The 19,792-nt window shown below is 35.4% G+C and overlaps 2 protein-coding genes across 3 annotated transcripts; one reads left to right on the top strand and one right to left on the bottom strand.

Annotated features, from left to right (window-relative positions):
* Positions 1–2,102: 2,102 nt before the first annotated feature.
* Positions 2,103–17,519, top strand: LOC7453540 (protein CHROMATIN REMODELING 20). 2 transcript variants are annotated; one of them, XM_024591478.2, is made up of 26 exons: positions 2,103–2,229; positions 2,508–2,657; positions 3,111–3,173; positions 3,262–3,357; positions 3,454–3,546; positions 5,046–5,236; positions 5,314–5,557; positions 6,133–6,246; positions 7,037–7,120; positions 7,596–8,108; positions 8,801–9,090; positions 9,218–9,308; positions 9,392–9,607; positions 10,009–10,128; positions 10,520–10,686; positions 11,408–11,549; positions 11,668–11,817; positions 11,897–11,952; positions 12,039–12,339; positions 14,854–14,986; positions 15,133–15,194; positions 15,315–15,541; positions 15,688–15,891; positions 15,972–16,050; positions 16,127–16,395; positions 16,717–17,519. In XM_024591478.2, the coding sequence occupies exons 2-26, from the start codon at positions 2,538–2,540 to the stop codon at positions 17,147–17,149; spliced, it is 4,458 nt and encodes a 1,485-aa protein (XP_024447246.2). In that variant the 5' UTR covers positions 2,103–2,229; positions 2,508–2,537; the 3' UTR covers positions 17,150–17,519. The 2 variants fall into 2 exon arrangements, with proteins under 2 accessions (XP_024447246.2, XP_024447247.2); XM_024591479.2 differs by having other exon boundaries at positions 2,109–2,229; positions 2,430–2,657.
* A 1,089-nt stretch (positions 17,520–18,608) lies between these two features.
* LOC7487193 (zinc-finger homeodomain protein 2) lies at positions 18,609–19,532 on the bottom strand. The gene has a single exon (XM_002325310.4). The coding sequence runs from the start codon at positions 19,188–19,190 to the stop codon at positions 18,792–18,794; it is 399 nt and encodes a 132-aa protein (XP_002325346.1). The 5' UTR covers positions 19,191–19,532; the 3' UTR covers positions 18,609–18,791.
* Positions 19,533–19,792: the final 260 nt, after the last annotated feature.

Below are 19,792 nucleotides of genomic sequence, written 5' to 3'. Positions count from 1 at the left end.
TACTAGATGATAGCATCTTAGTTGAAAACCTAATGGATTGTTTATATGGGCCTTATAATCACTTGTAATCATGTATCCCTAACATTTTTATATGTGAACACCTATGATTTTTTATACCTCAAGAGAAAGAGGATGCATCTGTATGATTCAACCATGGATACCTTATGCGTTTTAGATTATTACTTAATACTTGAAACTTGGATTCCTAGATCTCATTAAAAACACAAGCTAAAATGAGAGGGGAAAACACTATACTCACATAAATTACTATTCACTACAATAGTTAAACGATGTTTTTGCCCTTCCAAGAAAAAAATAAGATGACTTAAGTTTATGGGTAATTTTATATTTTCACACAACTCATCAGTCATTTAATAATTGTATAGGGGTATATACATCCTTTTTATATTTTTAAATAGTTAAATGACTTAATTATCCCCAAGTTAAAAAAAAATTAATTTGTTAACCGAGGATATTTATCTCTTTTAACATTTTTTTAAATAAGGTGAAAAGCCATCTTAACCCTTGGAATGAAGAAAGAATGAATCATAAGCCCAGGGGCCTTCTAGTCTTTTCACTTAGTGTTTTTGTAAATTCCAGAAACATGGAGTGTAAGTTGGTCTTTCCATGTTGATTTGTTGATTTTTTAACTAAAATAAGTTGATAGTGCGTGCTTGCGCGTGGAAGGTGCAAATGCTTTTTGGATGGTGCATACATAGCCTTCTAGTAACCAAATTCATCATTCCTTCGTGTTGTTCAAAGCACCCCGTATCCTCCCCCTCTTGGTGTGGCATGTGTTAGTGGCAGGATGGTTTGTCACTGGTAAGCTTTTTTTTTTCCTCTTATTTTCTCTCTTCTCCCATAAAAAAACAAGTTTGTTCCTTTTGTTTTTGATATTTTAATTTTAGTCCTTATTCTTTTGATTTTTAATTTTTGATTTTGGTCCTTTTATATAAGTTTTAATTGTCTTCAATTTAGTCTTTTAATTCCAATTTGTTATATATTTGTTTTTTCCAATTCAGTACTTATTGTTTTGGTTTTTAGTTTTTTTCCTTGGTTATTTTGTAAAAGTTTTAATTTCACCATTCAATCCAAGTTTATGATGCATTTTTTTTTTAAAAATTTGGTCCTTATCATTTTGATTTTTTTCTTTAGTTAAAGTTATTTAACCTTCTAATCGAAAATATTGAGTTGCCCTCAAATTTATTTTTTGTTTTGATTTTAACCTTTTAATTATCATACTTTTTTATTAGATCTTTTTTAGTAATTTTTTTTCAATTTTATCTTTTAGCATTTAATATGCTGAGAATTGAGTTTCATAGTTTTTCTATGTATAGTGCTTTTGGTTTAATGACTCGGGTCACAAGTTTAAAAAGTTAATGCGAGTCAACATCCTTTTTTTTTTATTTCTTGATTTCATAGTTTAAAATTATTTTTTAAAAAAATTAGCTTTGTGGTTTTCTTTAATCACTTTTCTTTCGGGCTATTCTGATCTTATGACTTAGACCACGAGTTTTGTATGTTAACTCATGTTGATTCGTTCTTTATTATCTAGGTTACATGTCCATCTCACTATTTTAGGTTTTTTTTGTTATTTTTATTTAATTTCATATTTTTAGAGTTTTTTTTTAAGGTATCGTGATTTTTTTAATAGAATTTTATCTACTTGCTATCATTTTCTACTTGTTTATCATCTAATAAAAATAAAATTAACTTAGTAAACCTGAATGAGGTTATAATTCAAGTCGTTGATTTCTACTATTTTTTTAAAATGCATTTGCGGCGCATAAATATTATTTTTTATGAAAAAAAAAAACCCACAAAGCAGCAAGTGTCATGTCTAGTCCAAAACTACTTTCCTAGTCTTAATTTTTATGAATTAAATATTAATTAGGGTTTGTTTGTTTGCAAGGTCCTGCACGACGTACCTTGCAAAAAGCATATATTTCATGCTTTTATATTAATGGATGATTCTGTGATTACAATGTAATTGGGGACTACTTTGTAACATAGTAAAAGTACAAGGACAACTTTTGTTCTTCTTAAACATTACGATCCATTTGCACCTTAAAACATAAATTATAATTAAGTTAAATTCAAAACAACCCCACACCAAAATTCAAAATCATAAAAACCCTACTCAAACACATTACCAATTAATTAAAAGCCCCAAATCCTCTTCTCCGTACATCAGAAGTCACATTCAATCCTCGAGGCTAATTCTCTAAAGTAAATTACTTTCCTGCAAAAATTCTCTTGTGTTTTTGTTATTCATCGATTTCGATTCAGTTTCGAATTAAAAATTCTTATTTTTTATTGAAAAAACAACGAACATTACTGGGTTTTGTAGTAATACATTAAATTTGAAATTTTGAAGGAATAATCGGCATTATAAGCATGATTCCTCTCTGGTTTTTGTTTCTTTTAAGATTTGTTGCTGTTCCTGTTCCTGGGTTTTGCTTGAGTTCCACATAAAGCCAATTCCTTTTTCCATTTTTTTTTTGGAGGGGCTATATTGATAGCCAATGTGAGTGAAAATGGAGGAAAAAAATGAGGAAGTTCAGGACATTGACAGTGCTTCAAGTGATTCATTTATTGATGATGATGAGAATGATGAGCCTTCTACATCTGGACAAGATGATGGGACCCGTATTCAGGTTTTTTTCGTTGCTTTATGTTTTCTTCTTGTTACTGTTAAGTGTTATTTATCATCGTTGTTGATAGGTAAGTATACTATTTTTTTTTATGTGAATGTTATTATTTTTGGATATTGGTATTATAGCTTTGAACCCAGCAGTTTAAACTTGTGAAATAAGAACCTGGTTTGATGCGGATTTTCCAATGACCAATCTTGAGTTAATGAATATTTCATCAAGTGGAAGCTTAAAGAGACATGCTTGATAAAAGGGCAGAAAGAAGAGGAACAAACGGTTTTAGGTTAACAATAGGACTAGCGAGAGTAACAATAGTTGTTTTCCATGGTAGGATATGGTACCATGTGAAAGTTATAGGTGAATTATGTCCACAATAAGAGATCATTTTAAACTTTGTGTAAGTTTAAAACTTGTCAATCTTGTACAAACAGCTCCATTTTTACTTTCATTGTGCAGGTGCCTTTGACCGATCAAGAAGTAGAGGAATTGGTTGCCGAGTTCTTGGAAGTTGAGAGTAAGGTATCTTTTTTTTGGCTTAATATCAGCATTCTGCTTCTTTTTTTTTTTTCTTCTATTATTTGAAAAGATTCACTGAAACTTACTTTAGGCTGCAGAGGCTCAAGAAGCACTGGAAAAAGAGTCTCTTGCAAAAGTTGAGAGTGATGTGAGAGAGGAGTTGGCACAAAGTCTTCAGGGTGATGATGTTAGTTTCTTGTGCTGCTTTTTAACTTTTTTTGGAGTTCTCATTATATCAACCTTGCCTATCATTTATGCTTTTCTTTCTTATCCATGTCTATAGCTGGAGGCGGCTGTTGAAGATGAGATGACAACTTTCAGGGAAGAGTGGGAAAATGTGCTTGATGAGCTTGAGACTGAGAGCTACCATTTGTTGGTCTGCTTCTTTCCTCAGTTTGAGTAAATTCTTCTGTTCTTAATGCATTTTACAGTGCACACATCCTTTTTTTTCCTGAAATACAGTGCATGTATCTTGAGACATTAACCAGGCAAGGTCCAAATTTGATACATCTCCCATGTCATTTTCGCAGCAAAAAGCTTCTTTGATTCATGAGCCATTGCTGTATTTTTTTGCTGTTGTCTTGCCCTTCAATATCCACGATGCAATTCCATTGTATATGAAGCTTACACAGGAGGGACTTAAATGCATTCTCTTGTTGTTGCTCCTATTCTATTTTGAACTTCTTGCATCAGGATATTGCTGCTACTGTTGTTTATATGATTCTAGCATATTCAATTTGGCTAGTGGCTGCATGGGCATCGTACAACTCATGTTTTTTACCATTTTTCCATGGTTTTGAGTTCATGCATACAAGCTATCAATTTGTCAAACAGACTGACTGAAATGGAACAACTGAGCATTGTAGTTAGCAGCAAGCAGGTCTGAGTCTCTTGTTTTGTGATGTGATGCGATGTGAGACAGAATGGTTTTAAGAATAGGATATATAGGGTAGTAGGGCGTGCAAATTAGTTGTGATTGCACATTTACCAAGAAGTGCTGTTTTAGGAGTGTTAGAATGAAGGAGGAGGACCAAAGATGTATAAATAGTTTGAAGAAAGTAACTACAGATCAAAAAGCAGCTTCCAGATGTCTTCAAACGCACTTGAATTCTGAAATCAGCTGTTTTAGGGCTTTTACATGGACATGGAGACAGCTCAACCCCTGCACACCCTGTATTTAAAGCAGTTTTGAAGCATCATTAGGATTAGAATCTTGGGAAGTAGATAGTTAAATACTTGACCAAAAGACATATTAAAGGATCACAAAAAACTCGGTGAAGCCTTATTAGGATATAACTAAGGCCTGTTCCAAGAAATCAGATTTAAACTCTTTGATTTTGAAAGGGGTGTTCCATATTAAGCTAGCCAGAGATGCAACATCATATATTGTATTCTTATGGAGTTGGATTGGCTGAATCATTTGCAGTCAATTTTGCAAAGGAAAGTGAAGTGGTAGAATCTTAAGACTCTTATCTGTCGATTCTGGAGTGTGGATTCTCAGAATTGTTTTGAATGGTTTGGGGTGTGGTTGTTGACTACATTCCTTTTTTAATGATTCCAGCTGTAGAAGAGCTACTAGATCACAATCATTAAATCTAACTGATCCATTAATCCATGAAGTATGAGCAATTCTTCAGAATTCACATATTATGGAACTGTTAGATTTTGGATTGTTAAGGAAGTATTATGATTTTGTGTCAATGTTTATGGTGACTGTAACTGTTAAGGTAACATGGTTGCTAGCATGGACTGAGCCATTTTCTTTTTATTTTTTATTTTTGTGAAGTGACCATCTTTGATCATTGCCTATAGGAAATGAAGTTGTCATGTTATATTTCCTTTCACTTCCCCTAATTCACATGCTTTGCCTAACAGGAACAACTTGATGGATCTGGTATTGAGCTACCAAGCCTTTATAAGTGGATTGAAAGTCAGGCTCCTAATGGTTGCTGCACTGAAGCTTGGAAAAGGAGGGCACACTGGGTGGGATCTCAGGTGACCAAGGAAACTATTGATTCAGTTGCTGATGCTGAGAAATATCTTCAAATCCATAGGCCTGCTAGACGGTAAGGTTTTCATTTTTCAGCAAGGTGAATTGTGCAAGGTTTGAAATCCATTTAAATGATATACTTTCTGGGCTTAGACGTCATGGTAAATTATTGGAGGAGGGTGCAAGTGGATTTCTGCAGAAAAAACTTTCCATGGATGGAAGTGAGGCAATTGTAGAAAATGGAGAAGTAGATTGGGTCTCTATGAAGAAACTATTCTCAACTAGCAGTGGGGAGGATGTTGCTTCATTTGGTAGTAAGCATTGGGCTTCTGTTTACCTGGCCAATACTCCCCAGGAAGCTGCACTTATGGGACTTAAATTTCCCGGAGTCAATGAGGTGACAAATTAAATTTGAGTGTATAATTAGCCACATTATGACATTTCTGCTTAATGCCTTCTGTCTTAAGCATTTTTCAACCCTTCAGCAGCTTGATGTTGTATCATTTGAAATGAAAATTGATTCAAAATATTACTGGGTGACAAGTGCAAAATGTTTTTATCTGATTCTGGTTGATCTGATCTATTGGTTCATTATGTTTTGTCTTCATGCTTAGTATAAGCCATCTGTACTTTCAGGACTTGTCTTTTTATTAAATGGGGTTTTCTTTTCCAATTCTGTTTTTCTGCCCTTGTAATTCAAAGCAAAACAATCTAAACATTGAATCAGGTTTGAAGAAGCGTATCCCCTCACCCATTCATGGGAAAATGTTTTTAGCTGAGTTTAGTAATAGACTCTGGCTGTTTTAAGTTTCTAATTGACTGACAATTACTGTCAGGATTGGTTGGACATATGTTTTGTGGTTTTGGTCTCTCTGTTACAGTTCCTTTTGTCACCATTATTCTAAAGTTCCAACTCGACAATGTTCTTTTTGATTGAATCTTCCAATGGTTTTGAGATTTTCTTTTTGTCAGGTTGAGGAGATTGAAGACATTGATGAGGATTCCATTGATCCATTTGTTGCAGAGGCCGTGGCAAATGAAAAGGAACTTGTTCTTTCAGAGGAACAGAGAAAAAGTTATAGAAAGGTTGGTCAATAATCTTATGTTGAATATTATGATTTTCCTTTCCTGAAAATTTAAGATTAAGATTCTGGACATTGAATTACTTGCCTTTTGGAGCCTTATTCCTGTTAATAAGGCTAGTACTAAAATGATTAGCTATTTCATTAGAATAACTAGCACAGCCATTGAAGAACTTAATCCATCAATAATCAGATGGGTCAAAATGCTGCTTTCCTTGAACTATCTTTGCTCCGAAGAGGTGATCTGAGTGTCTCTGGATTCTTACAATTAAAGTTCCTATTGATTCTCATTCCCATTGGTGGTCAAGCAACAGTGTTTCTACTGGTGCTTTAGGGATTCCTTGAATTTTTTTTGTTAGTGATTGAGATTTGTTTTGATATTTGGAACTTTGTGATTGTAATTTTTATTTCTTAATCCAGAAAATGCAAACCTTCGTAGTACCTTGGGATTATTGTATGATAATTTTCCTAGCTTCATTGTGATGTCATTCTTCTGTTGTTTCATGGGAGTTTTCTTAGCTGAGGTTCAGTGGGATTGGGCTGGCCTTCTATGATATTCCTTTTGCTTTCATCTCTTGGAGGATGACTTTTGTCCAACATGCTTTTGCTTTTCTTTTCAGTCAGTTAATATATTTTTCTTGTTTCTAGAAATGTATTGGTATTTCATCTTGCAATTTGTGTCCGGTAGATTATAGTGATTGCCAAGCTTCTTTGATTGTATGCTCTGTTGATATTTAAGTTGTATATTTCTTGTAATTGTACACTGAAAGGTTCTTGTTTTTGTACATTGAAAGGTCAAAGAGGAAGATGATGCAAAGATTGATCAGAAACTTCAACTTCATTTGAAACAGAGGAGACAGCGTAAGAGATGTAAACAGGTGAGACTTCCACTCATTGTTTTCTTCGTTTGCCATTTCCTGTTATCTAAGCCATGAATTCTATCTTCTGGTGGTGAATGATGGGACTCTTGACATGATCTCATAATAGCAGAAGGCTATAAAATTTTGGTTGTTCTGAGTTTGAAATTGTTCCATATTAAACTAGGTCTTGGAAACTCAATTGATTGCATATGCTGATTCTGTCATGTTTTTAAAGTCCAACTGTTTCTAATTAAACTATTATAGTTTGAATTAGGTGTAGGAAATTTAATTCATTGTGTAGTGTATGCTTCAGCTATTATGTCTTCAATAGTTGAACTGTTCTTTTTTATTTTTATTTTTGGTGGGGATGCTACAGAGCATATAATGTCAAGACAATCCTTCAATATTGAATTCCTAGTAATTAGTGCAAAACTATATGTTCTCTTGAAATGGACTGGTCATGTTCCTTTTTCTTGAACTCTTCTTGAATTAGGGTGTTAGCTCAGTCATCCAGGAAATGGGAAGGAACATGGATGAGCCACTGCCTCTGGATGACGATTACAATGAAGTCACATGCCAAGATTTGAAGAAAGACAAGCTTTCTGTAGACCTTGTAATGGAACATTCTACAGGTAAGAGCAATTCAGTTTTCCCAGAGTCTGCGCTGCCTGATGCCACTGAACCTAGAAGGTCCAAGCGTCCAAATGAGAGTGAGGATCTAAGCATCAATGATAAGAAGATTCGGACTGTTATCATAGACAGTGATGATGAAGCGGGCATTCTGGAGGATAAATCAGTACACAACATTAAAGTTGAGGATCAATCAACTTTGCAAGAGAACACTGGGGACCCTACAACTGATTGCAATCCTTCACAGGGTTCAAATGAGAAGTTTCTGTGCACTGCCTGTGATAAAGTGGCTGTTGAAGCGCACTCACATCCACTTTTGAAAGTAATAGTTTGCAAAGACTGTAAATTCTTAATGGAGGAAAAGATGCATGCGAAGGTATGAACATTAATTTTTGCCTGTGCATTTAACCAAGTTGCTTCAAATAAGTTATAAAATGCTAAAGTATCACGCTTCATAGATACACATGTAAGCAGTTACCTAAGATTATTGTCATAACTAGGTGGTTTTCTGGTCAGCCATCATAATAATTCTAATGAGTGGATCAGCTTACTAGGATTCTTGTTTTACTTAAACAACCTTAGAAAGATTCTCTCTTTTGTTGCGTTTATGATGTGATATATTGATGAAATGTAAAATAGTTTTACATTTCATCAGAGAACAATGGAAGCACAATAATTTTAACCTTCATGGAATTATCAGTGTTACTGTTATCCCTAGTCAGTAGCTAATAAAAACTCAAGATGTAACAAGAACATTTACCTCCATTTTTACAAGCCATAGAAGTCTGATGATTATAAGACTGCTGGTTCTTACAATTGGCTATGACAAATCCAACCAGTTGTCTCTCTTTCTTTTAGCATGCGTAGCAAAAACAACAAATTAGAACTCTGATTGCTTGGAGTCTGAAACATTTTTAAATCTTTGAATTTCTCCCTGCAGACTGTTACATCTTGCTAGGATCATGGAGTTTGCAAAAAGTGAAAGATTACTAGCTTATTGTTTTTTTTAAATGTTTTTTATCCTATTATATTTTCCACAATTCCATTCCTGAGCTTAACTTGTTGCAGGATCCTGACTGTTCTGAGTGTTACTGTGGATGGTGTGGACGGAACATTGAATTGGTAAGTTGTAAGTCATGCAGAACATTATTCTGCACTGCTTGTATAAAACGGAACATTGGTGAAGAGTACTTGCCTAAGGTTCCAGCTTCTGGTTGGCAATGTTGTTGTTGCTCTCCAAGTCTGCTACAAATGTTTACATTACAGTTAGAGAAAGCCGTGGGGTCTGGCGATACAATGATTACGAGCTCTGATAGTGATTCAGAGTCCTCAGATACAGATGGTGGTGTTACAATCAGGTATACTGTTGTTCCTTATGAGACAGACCTTTGTCTGTAGTTTTATGAATTATTCCCTACCGTATCTAAAATTTGTTATGAGATTGTATCCCAAACATAATTCTCAAATTATGCTATTTTGTATCAGATCTAAGAGAAAGAAGAAAAAGAAGATTAGAAGGATCATTGACGATGCTGAATTAGGAGAAGAGACCAAGAGAAAAATTGCTATTGAAAAGGTGCTCTTTTTTTTTTTAATGATTGATTTGGTTAAATCAGGCATGTCAGTACTGATTATGCATTGTGTTGTGATCTTATGCAGGAACGTCAAGAACGCTTGAAATCCCTGAAAGTACAGTTTTCTGACAAATCCAAGATGATCAATCCTGCAAGCTGCAGTGGAAACTTAACTGAAGGTGCTAGTGTTGAAGTGCTTGGTGATGCCACAACAGGTTATATTGTGAATGTCGTGAGGGAAAAAGGTGAAGAAGCTGTGAGGATTCCTCCAAGCATTTCGTCTAAATTGAAAGCCCATCAGGTTTCATTCTATCCTTATGTAGGTTTCCATACTTAGTCTAGTGGTCTCATTAGTTGGTTGCGTCATTCTGTTTCTTGTATCCAAACTGTAATTACAGTGCTTGAAAACTTAGTGCACTACCCTTTGGGGTTCTTATCCCACCACCTTGCTCAAAATTAATGTTTGGTTCTCAACTTGCTTTCTTATTATTCCAGCAATTAAGATTTCAGCACATTTTACATCAGCAGGCATTAAATATGGGCATTTAAAGTGTAGGAAGCGAGGGCCTGAATGGGGGTCCATTTGATGTGCTTCCTTATCAAATGTTACAGCTCTTCACTGATACTGATTTTTTGTTCTTATTTCTATTTTATTATAAATGTTTCTTTTTATTGCTTACCCAAGTTGATTTGAGATTGCAGGTGACAGGGATAAGATTTTTGTGGGAAAATATTATACAGTCAATTGGAAAAGCAAGGTCTGGTGATAAAGGTCTTGGTTGCATTTTAGCGCATATGATGGGCCTTGGTAAAACTTTTCAGGTACTCTGTTCGGTTCCTCTTTTGAACCCACTTCCCATGGGTAATATATGAGGGGATATAATGTGAGTGGTGTTGAGAATGTTTGCCACTAAATCTGATAAAGTGGTAACTGGTGAGTTTTTGCCAATTTATTTCAACCTTCTAGATAAGTTATTCTCTCTACCCCTGATGTCCGCAATTAAATGTTAACTCCAAATATTCTAAATAATTATGTACTTAATTATAGCATGGTGAACAATCAGTTTAATGGTTGTAGTTTTAGTGGCAGTGCTAGTAATAGCAGGAACCCTTGAATGCTGACCGCCATGCCATAATTTAATTGTGCAGCATAGCATTATAGTTGTTTAATTTGGTTGGATAGTTAGCTAGATTTAATGAATTGCATCTACAGGTCATAGCTTTTCTGTACACTGCCATGAGAAGTGTTGATCTGGGTTTGAGAACAGTGCTCCTTGTGACTCCTGTGAATGTGCTGCATAACTGGCGCAAGGAGTTCATGAAGTGGACACCTTCAGAAGTAAAACCACTCCGTGTTTTCATGCTGGAGGATGTGTCGAGGTTTTATTACATTACTTTCCCCTTTCCTTCTTTTGACCGAATGACGAAGGAAATTGTCAAATTAATTTTACTCGTGAAGTTTCAAGTGTAGTATTATCTGAATACATGCTCTTAACTAAGCTAGATTGCAAGTTCTTTTATATGAATTGTTAATGATAACAGCAATTCGGCATTTATCCCTTGAAAATATTGTGGAAATTATTGTCAATGAGTTTTGGGTATTTTACTAAAAGAATAGCAAATGTACCTGATGTATAAAAAGAAAAGCTAAGATTGCTAATATTTTTACAGCATCCACCAACTGATCAGGCAATGTCATGTATTCTTTTCCCGTGTTCTAATCTGTGAGCTCACTTTAATTTTTACACTTGTCTTATAAGGTTTAACATATCGAGATCCATTTTATTTTCTTAGAGTTTGAGCGCAATTGGGGGGAAATCAATTTTGGTGTTTCTTTTGTTGGAAAAGATACGAAAATGGAAAGACTGACATCTAATTAGTCTAGGTCTGGCTCTTGTGAACTATTGATAGTTTAGGTATCCGACAGAATATCTTGAATATTTTACATAGAAAGGTTTAGTCAAGGCAGTGTCATTATATCCAGTATAAGATTAGATAATAAGTCCACCCCACTCCCTCACCCCCCTCTTTCTCTCTCTCTTTCTGTTTGGATCTTCCATTCTGAACCTTTTTAATTTACTGTTGGGGTTTCTGGCATTAGGGAGAGAAGAGCGGAATTGCTTGCAAAGTGGAGAGCTAAAGGTGGTGTATTCTTGATTGGCTACTCTGCCTTTCGGAACTTAACCCTTGGAAAGAATGTGAAGGAACCAAAATTGGCTAGAGAAATTTGTAATGCCTTGCAGGTAATTTGTGTCTTAACCTTCCCACTCAGTCTATGCTTTGAATCACTCAAGACCAATCATTGATCTTGATACGCTCATTTAAACATTGCATTGATGAAAATTGCTTTTCTAATATCAGGATGGACCTGATATACTTGTTTGTGATGAAGCTCATATAATCAAGAATACCAGGGCTGATACAACCCAAGCACTGAAACTCGTGAAATGCCAGAGAAGGATAGCATTAACTGGATCACCTCTTCAGAACAATCTAATGGAGTATTATTGTGTAAGTTGGTCAAGATGATTAAAGATTCTGATTTTCTATTCAAGGGTATGCTTCTTATAGGATTTATTATCCGAAACAGATGGTTGATTTTGTAAGAGAAGGTTTTCTTGGCAGCAGCCACGAGTTCAGGAATCGGTAAACTTTATATCTGACATTTTTCTGGCTGCTTTCTCCTTTCACCAGCTCCAGTACATCTTAATTAGGTGTTCTCATGCTTGCAGTTTCCAAAATCCTATAGAAAATGGACAACATACTAATTCAATGGTTGACGATGTAAAGATCATGAACCAAAGATCTCATATTCTCTATGAACAATTGAAAGGGTTTGTTCAAAGAATGGACATGAGTGTGGTGAAGAAAGACCTGCCACCCAAAACAGTATTTGTAGTGGCTGTAAAGCTTTCTCCATTACAGAGGAAATTGTACAAGAGATTCCTTGATGTGCATGGGTTCACAAATGGCAGGGTTTCGAATGAAAAGATGAGGAAGAGCTTTTTTGCTGGTTACCAGGCATTGGCTCAGGTTTGTTGTTGATTATTATGTCCGTCATGCCTGTAGTAAGCTCTTCCTTTATGATAGATGGGCACACACTTACACATGATATCATGTCTTTTATGCTCCATTTACCCATTTTGGTAGTACAATGTGAAACATGACCATGTGTATGTATATGTAACACCCATCAATACAACTTAAAAGTAATACCCTTGTCTTAAAGTCTTGTAAAATTGATTTGGTTTATCTGGACATTCAATTGCTTAAACTTTAAAGTTATATGTCCATTATTTCACAGTTTTCTTTCATGCAGTCAAAACCAAATTACCGAGGTTTCCTCCCTGACTATTTTTGTTGAAGAATATTGCTAAAGTTGACATAGTAAATAGTTTGGCATTATGAAAGAAAACTTAGAAAACCAAAATTGGCTATAACTTTTGCTCAATTTTAATGTGCAAACTTGTGTCAACTACTAGGAAAGAATATGATCATTTTACTGTAGGTATTGTTACCAAATTCATGGGACATTTGGGTCGTGGTACAGGGTTTGGGAATTACATTTGCACACATGTGAATTCACGATATTTAGGGGGTATTTAGTACACTGATTTGTGGTTAGTAGTAGGCCATTGGTTATATTTTGATCATTACCTTGTTAAATTTACGTGACTTTAGAAAAACTCTTCCTTAATTAGTTCTTTTTTTTTCCTTAAAACAATAGGATATTCTTTTACTTTTGTTGGAATGATTCGGGCCTCTATTAAAAGTTGGAAAATGAGTAAACAAGTTACAAGTAAATAAAATATAGGAGTAATGACACCAAAAAAGGATATTATATCACTGCCCCTGGAAAGGATTAGGATTTTTTTCTGTTTTTATACACATCCTTGATCCCACTATCTCTACAATTTCCCCATCCCCTTCAGTTCTCTTTCTTCTAATGTACAAAATTCAAAACAGACTCCTTATCTTCTCAAAGGGACTCCAATCCAGTGCTAGAAAAAAAGAAAAAATAATTCTCCTCTACTGCCTTCTCACCCCCATTTCCATGAATTTGAACAAATTTGAGAATAGAGGAGAGAAAGCAGAATAGGATGAAATTTTTCTTCTTTTCCTAAGCGTTGGGTTAGAGTCTTTGAAAAGATAAAGGGTTGTTTTTTAATTTTGTACATTAGAAGACAAAGAATAGAAGGGGAAGGGGTAGAGATAGTGGGATTGCAAATTGTGTAAAAATCAGCTAAAAACCTATTCATTCCTTCGGCACATCAATATTAAATCCTTTTCTTTTTGGTATCAGTTACTTCTATATTTTATTTACTAGCAACTTGTCTTTGCATTTTTCAATTTTATTTAAGGTCAGAATCTTTTCCAAAAGAATAAAATAAAGTAATTATAATAATTTATTGTTTTTAGGGAAAAAAACTAATTGAGGAAGAGTTTTCTTAAGACAAGTAAATTTAATACTGTAATTGGTCAAAGTATAACAACTAATTGCCTACTACTAACCACAAATTACCATAATAACTACCCCGTACGTATCATAAAGGCACAGATCTGCAGATTACGTTCCTGAACCCTGTAACATCTCGTGAATCTGGTTGGTGGGCGTAACTGTATTTCCTTGAAGATCTTAACTCACTGCACATCATGAACCCTCTATATATCCATGCTTTTACATTTTCTACAAAAATAGACAAAGATTCAGGTTAGTTTCTCATATGGAAGATTTTCTATGAAAAATGGATCACCAAACATACAATCCTGATCATGCACCAGCACGATCTAGTATGTGATTCACTATGTTCTGGATCGTTCATTCTGAAACGAAAAATGTGAGTGATTTCATGAATTGGTAGCACCGTGTAGAAGTTGCAGTGAGCATTTAGAAAACTACAGGGTACAACAGATTATTTGTGCCAGAGAGTTTGTGGAAGGTTTAAGTGAATAGGATTCGTTGTGATGGGAGTAAAATGTTGTGAAGATGGTTGTTGTGAGTTCATTTTGATTTGTGAAAGATTTCATGCATAGTTGGTTCTTCGACTTGGAAAAAATTATCTAATGATTCCTGCAACAAAATATATTTGTAATTGGATTGCTAGTATCTGGCACCTTGTGTCTTTATATTTGTTTGTATTTTCAATTTTCTGTGGCCTCAATTTTAGATGACTTTGGTAGGTGATATGTTGAGGCTTCTAGCCATTGTTTTTACAATATCAAGTGGAAGCAAACATCTGAAATGGTTACTACAGTTTCTCTGAGAGTCTAGTTACAGAGAATAAGGGAGTTTGTTCAAATTTTATTGATGTTGTCTTTAACTGTTCACTAAATTGTTGAAGGAATGGAGTGGGTTCCATATATCTTAGGCAAATCTTACTGAGCAAGATGGAATGCTGTCATTATGTTCATTCCAATTCTCAGTCTTATTTGCAATTAAGATATAATGTTAAAAAGGCTGGCTGAATCAGCTTTCAATGATGCATGTTTAAATTAATTTATCCTTTTGTTCTCTTGTTTTAATGAGCTTTTCATTGTTCATTGTAGATATGGAACCATCCTGGAATATTGCAATTGAGGAAAGGTAGAGATTACATTGGCCGTGAGGACAATGTTGAGAATGTTCTTGCAGATGACTGCTCTAGTGATGAAAATGTAGATTACAATACAATTGTTGGAGGTACTCTATTTCACAATTATATCATATTGCTTAGCAGTTCATGCTTGTGTTTAGAATTCATGGATATCATTCTTCTACAACCAGATCCACCTAAGTTCTCCATGTGTGGTGATGTGTCTATTTTTTATTGCCTTTTGTGCTTGCAGAGAAGTCAAGGAATCAAAATGATTTCGTTCAAGGGAAAAGTGATGATGGATTTTTTCAAAAGGTGTGAGCATAAACAAACACCAATCAATCACTATTCTTTACTCAAGTTTTCTGAAATTGCTGAATTCTCTCCCTCTTGTTGATTTAATAAATGTTTTCCTTTGTTTTTTTTCCTTTCCAGGATTGGTGGAATGATCTTCTGCATGAAAATAATTATAAAGTGATTGATTATAGTGGCAAAATGGTATTGCTGCTTGACATTTTAGTCATGTCTTCTAATGTGGGTGATAAGACATTGGTTTTTAGCCAGAGCATACCCACTTTAGATCTTATAGAGCTTTATCTTTCAAGATTAACTCGACATGGGAAAAAGGGAAAATTCTGGAGAAAAGGAAAAGACTGGTATAGGTGCGCATATACAGCTGTGAACTGCTTTCACTCACGGTTTCTCTGCTTTTTCATGATATAGATTTGAAGTTCTTTATATGGACTTCATATGTCTTCATAATTGCAATAAGAGAATAATAGTTTACTTCCTCTCCTGTACCGAACAGGCTAGATGGAAGAACAGAGAGCTCTGAAAGGCAAAGGTTGGTTGAGAGGTTCAATGATCCCGAGAATAAGCGGGTCAAATGTACTTTGATTTCTACTAGGGCTGGTTCTCTCGGGATTAATCTCTATGCTGCTAACCGGGTGATTATTGTTGATGGTTCTTGGAATCCGACATATGATCTTCAGGCCATATATCGGGCTTGGAGGTGGGTTCCATCTATTGTTTTCATTCAACTGGAACATGCCTTCTTTTGTCATGATTGAACCTAAAATTACCATTTTTCAGGTATGGCCAGACTAAGCCAGTGTTTGCTTACAGATTAATGGCACATGGAACCATGGAGGAAAAAATCTATAAGCGTCAGGTGATAGAATTACTACTTGTAGCATTAAATTAGCCTGTATTCTGAGTACTTTTAATGAAGAGAATGATTTAATCAGGTCACAAAGGAAGGACTTGCTGCAAGGGTGGTTGATAGACAACAAGTATATAGGACTATGTCCAGAGAAGAAATGTTGCATCTTTTTGAATTTGGTGATGATGAGAAATCTGACACACTAAATGACATTGGCCAAGAATATAGACATGCAGATACCAGGAATGTTACCTGCCAAACCGTAAATTCTTTGAAAGAGAACATTCCTTGTTCTCAAGGAAGCTGCTCATCTGATAAGTTAATGGAAAGCTTGCTTGACAAGCACCGTCAGAGGTAGTGTGTTTTTTCTTTTGCTAGAAAAGAAAAATAGTTTCTTAGCTTCAGTCCATTTTGGATGCTTACATTCAACCCTGTCATTTGAAACAAGGTTGGGACGTAGGAATATCTGATTGAGAGTATATTCATAACTGATTTCTGAGCCACAATCTTTTTTTTTAACATGTCATAGACTGAATTATACTTTCTTCCAGCAGTTGGAGTAGGTTTTTGAATCACTCAATACAGTAATAACTTCGACTGCCTATTGGTACTTTCTTTCATGTATTTATTTCACTTCATAAAAGCTTAGCTTCTGATGTTCTTCCTTGTCTTTAGGTGGATTTTTGATTACCATGAACATGAGACCCTTTTGCAAGAGAATGAAGAGGAAAAACTAACAAAGGAGGAGCAAGACATGGCTTGGGAAGTATACAAGAGATCATTGGAATGGGAAGAAGTGCAGCGAGTTTCCGTTGATGACTCTACATTTGAGCGAAAGCCACAAATGTCAAACGGGGCATCTTCTGCCCTAGACACTAGCAGCATACCTGTGCCAAGCATGGCCCCTCCTGCATCTGAGGCTTCCAATGTAGCACCATCCAAGAGCATTTTAAGGAGTCGTGTGGTGCAGCGGAAATGCACTAATCTCTCTCATTTGCTAACCCTAAGAAGTCAGGGCACAAAAGCTGGGTGCACTACCGTCTGCGGGGAATGTGCCCAGGAGATAAGCTGGGAAGATCTGAATCGGGAGGGTAAGGCAGCACGGTAAAGGCATCATCCCTTATTGTTTTTTTTTTATTTTTCATATACGCTATATATCTAGTGTAATTTATTTTGATTGTAAAGGGAAGCAGCTGTAAGTTCAAATTCATTTGTTTTGGTAGATAATATTGGCAGGCACATTCTAGCTCATCTTTTTGGCCCCTTTTTGTTCTTTGAGGGTACAGAGAAACAGGGATTTTGGGATGGTTGTAGATAAATTGGAGGGAATGAGCCTGTGTGAATCTCAGCTCATAGATCCTTTTTGATGTAGGAATTGTTGTGGAGGCAGTTATAGTCAAGAAAGTAGTTCCACTAATTTCCAACACTAATCCTTTCAAAATATGTTAATAAATGTTCTTGTATGTTCTTCCATCGTTTCACTGGATGTTCCCTAGTCTATTTCCAATGCGCAAATTAGATTCCTGTGGTAGGTTCTTGGTAGAGTTGGAGCAACTACACGCTGCTTACATTTCAGCATCAAGATTAGCTTTTTTCTGTCATTGTAATTAAAAACTTGCTTGTCTGATGAAAAGCATCTATCACCGTTTTAGCAACACATTTATAGCAAGTACGTAGCATTTTCTGCACACTTTTCCATTAGGGTTTTCGCCAATTCTTCTCATGTGGAGGACGTTGGTACTTGATGAACAAGCATCAATCTTGATATAGGATTGTTACACGCAGGTCAATGATGGTACTCGCTAGCAGCCAGCCTCACTTGTGTAATGGTTGGCCGCCTTTCTCATAGATCGATCTCTCTCTTTCTTTACATATACACACATAAAAGTATATTGGCCGTGATTCATAATGGGTTAATATTAATTTTTTTAAAATATAAAAAAATATTAAACGTATAGAATATGTTTTAATTGTTTTAAGGCTAGATCCAAGTAAATAGGATTTGATAGGTTTTACAGACCATGTCATCAGATTCAATGTATTCGGAATGTTATGAATAATAACAATAATAACACCACCATCAACAACAATGCCAACCCAAGCAATAACAAATAAAAGAAAGAAAAAATGCAATTAATCAATTACCGGTGGCAATCCAACAATGATATGTCCACACGTGCCGCTCCATATTAAAGAGGGCATGACTGTATATCTAGTTATATGACGGATGACTAGATTTGATTTTTAGGAAGCGTCTCACGCGTTTCTTTAATGATGCGGGCGCTGCCCATAACTTTTTTTTATTTATTAAAATGATGTCATTTGAGATTTTTTTTAATTATAAAATTGAAACAATGTCATTTTATTATTTTATTAAAATAAAGTTGTTTTGATATTTTTAATATCGTTCTGATTTGAAAAAAAAACATTTGGAAAAAAAAAAACACTGAAATAATATTGTTTTGGTAAAACAAATGATTAAACATGAAATCCGGTTCGAGCAAAGTTTTAGATAAACAAGTTAAACCGCTAGGTCTATGGGATTTTGTAACTAATGATCCCAAACAAAACAAGAATTCCATACAATCTGCTCAACATCTTTTGGCAAATGCATGATTATTTAACGAAATTATAGTGAAGTCTTCATTAGAGAGACTTATGACCTTCCAATATGTGGGGTAACATTACGACCTTTGAAGCTGACCAGAGAAGTCTAATTTATTGTGGTGGGTGAAGAAAATGGCCTCACCTCATTTCTTGTTGCGCATTGCGGTGCCTCTCTTAGGCCTTTTTCTTGCCTTCATTTTCTTCTCAGAGCTGCTTCCATTATACAGGGACTCTTCATCGCTGACAGAGGTGTATGGAGCTCCATATAGTTCATATGGAGGAGGAGGTGAATGATGAGTATCAAGAAGAATGGTACCATCCCTCATGATCACCTGTTTTCTATGAAAGTTTCTATGGCAACCACAAGCTTCACAGATGAAAGCTTCTTTAGTCCCTTGATCTCCATTTGGAGTGAACTCTCCACAACCATCAACAGCATGGCCACCAGTCAAGATGGCATGGTTCCGCCAACACTCTCTATACTCGGCGATTATTCTTGATTCTTCATTCAGAGGCTTGGATTTTGAATCACTATTAGCCATGGGAGAGGGGCTGGAAGGGTATCTGTGCTAATATGTCTGACTTTTCTCTACATTTCTTGCAAGTGTCATAACTTATTATAGTTGTAGAATACACTTGCTTTTACTGTCGACAGTATATGTGGTTGGTGCTATTCGCTGCATGATTTAGAAAAGGCGAAGGTTTGCTGAGGGCCAAAGGAATCAAGATGCATCTGTCGAGATCACTGAGAGATAGCTTTTGCCGATTTCTTCGGTTTACTTTGCAAGTTGTTAGAAAGTTTTGTCAGCTTATGGCACTACCTAGAATTGGTGCATTTATTTCCCTCCCATTGACTCTTTCTTTGAAAATGCAGGATTCTGTCATTGTAAATTAATTTATACTCAAGCATGCAAGGATTCTTAGGGGAAGAAAAACTAGCCAAAAAAGGAGTAGTGGAAATGATGTCGAAAAACAGGCTTGAAAAATCATCTATCCTGTCCACACCAATAATGATGTCAGAGTGTTTTGGTTTCAGGGTTTGACAGCAGACCGTTGTCATTTAGCAGGTGGACTATTTCATCAAGTGATGAGGCCTGTATGCCCTGAAGAGAAGGCAGATTTACAGTCATATTGTACAAACCTT

This window comes from Populus trichocarpa, chromosome 19 (assembly GCF_000002775.5).
Source record: "Populus trichocarpa isolate Nisqually-1 chromosome 19, P.trichocarpa_v4.1, whole genome shotgun sequence".
NCBI classification, from domain to species: domain Eukaryota; kingdom Viridiplantae; phylum Streptophyta; class Magnoliopsida; order Malpighiales; family Salicaceae; genus Populus; species Populus trichocarpa.
The sequence above is the reverse complement of the archived record's forward strand: the minus strand, read 5'-3'. Positions and strand labels throughout refer to the sequence as shown.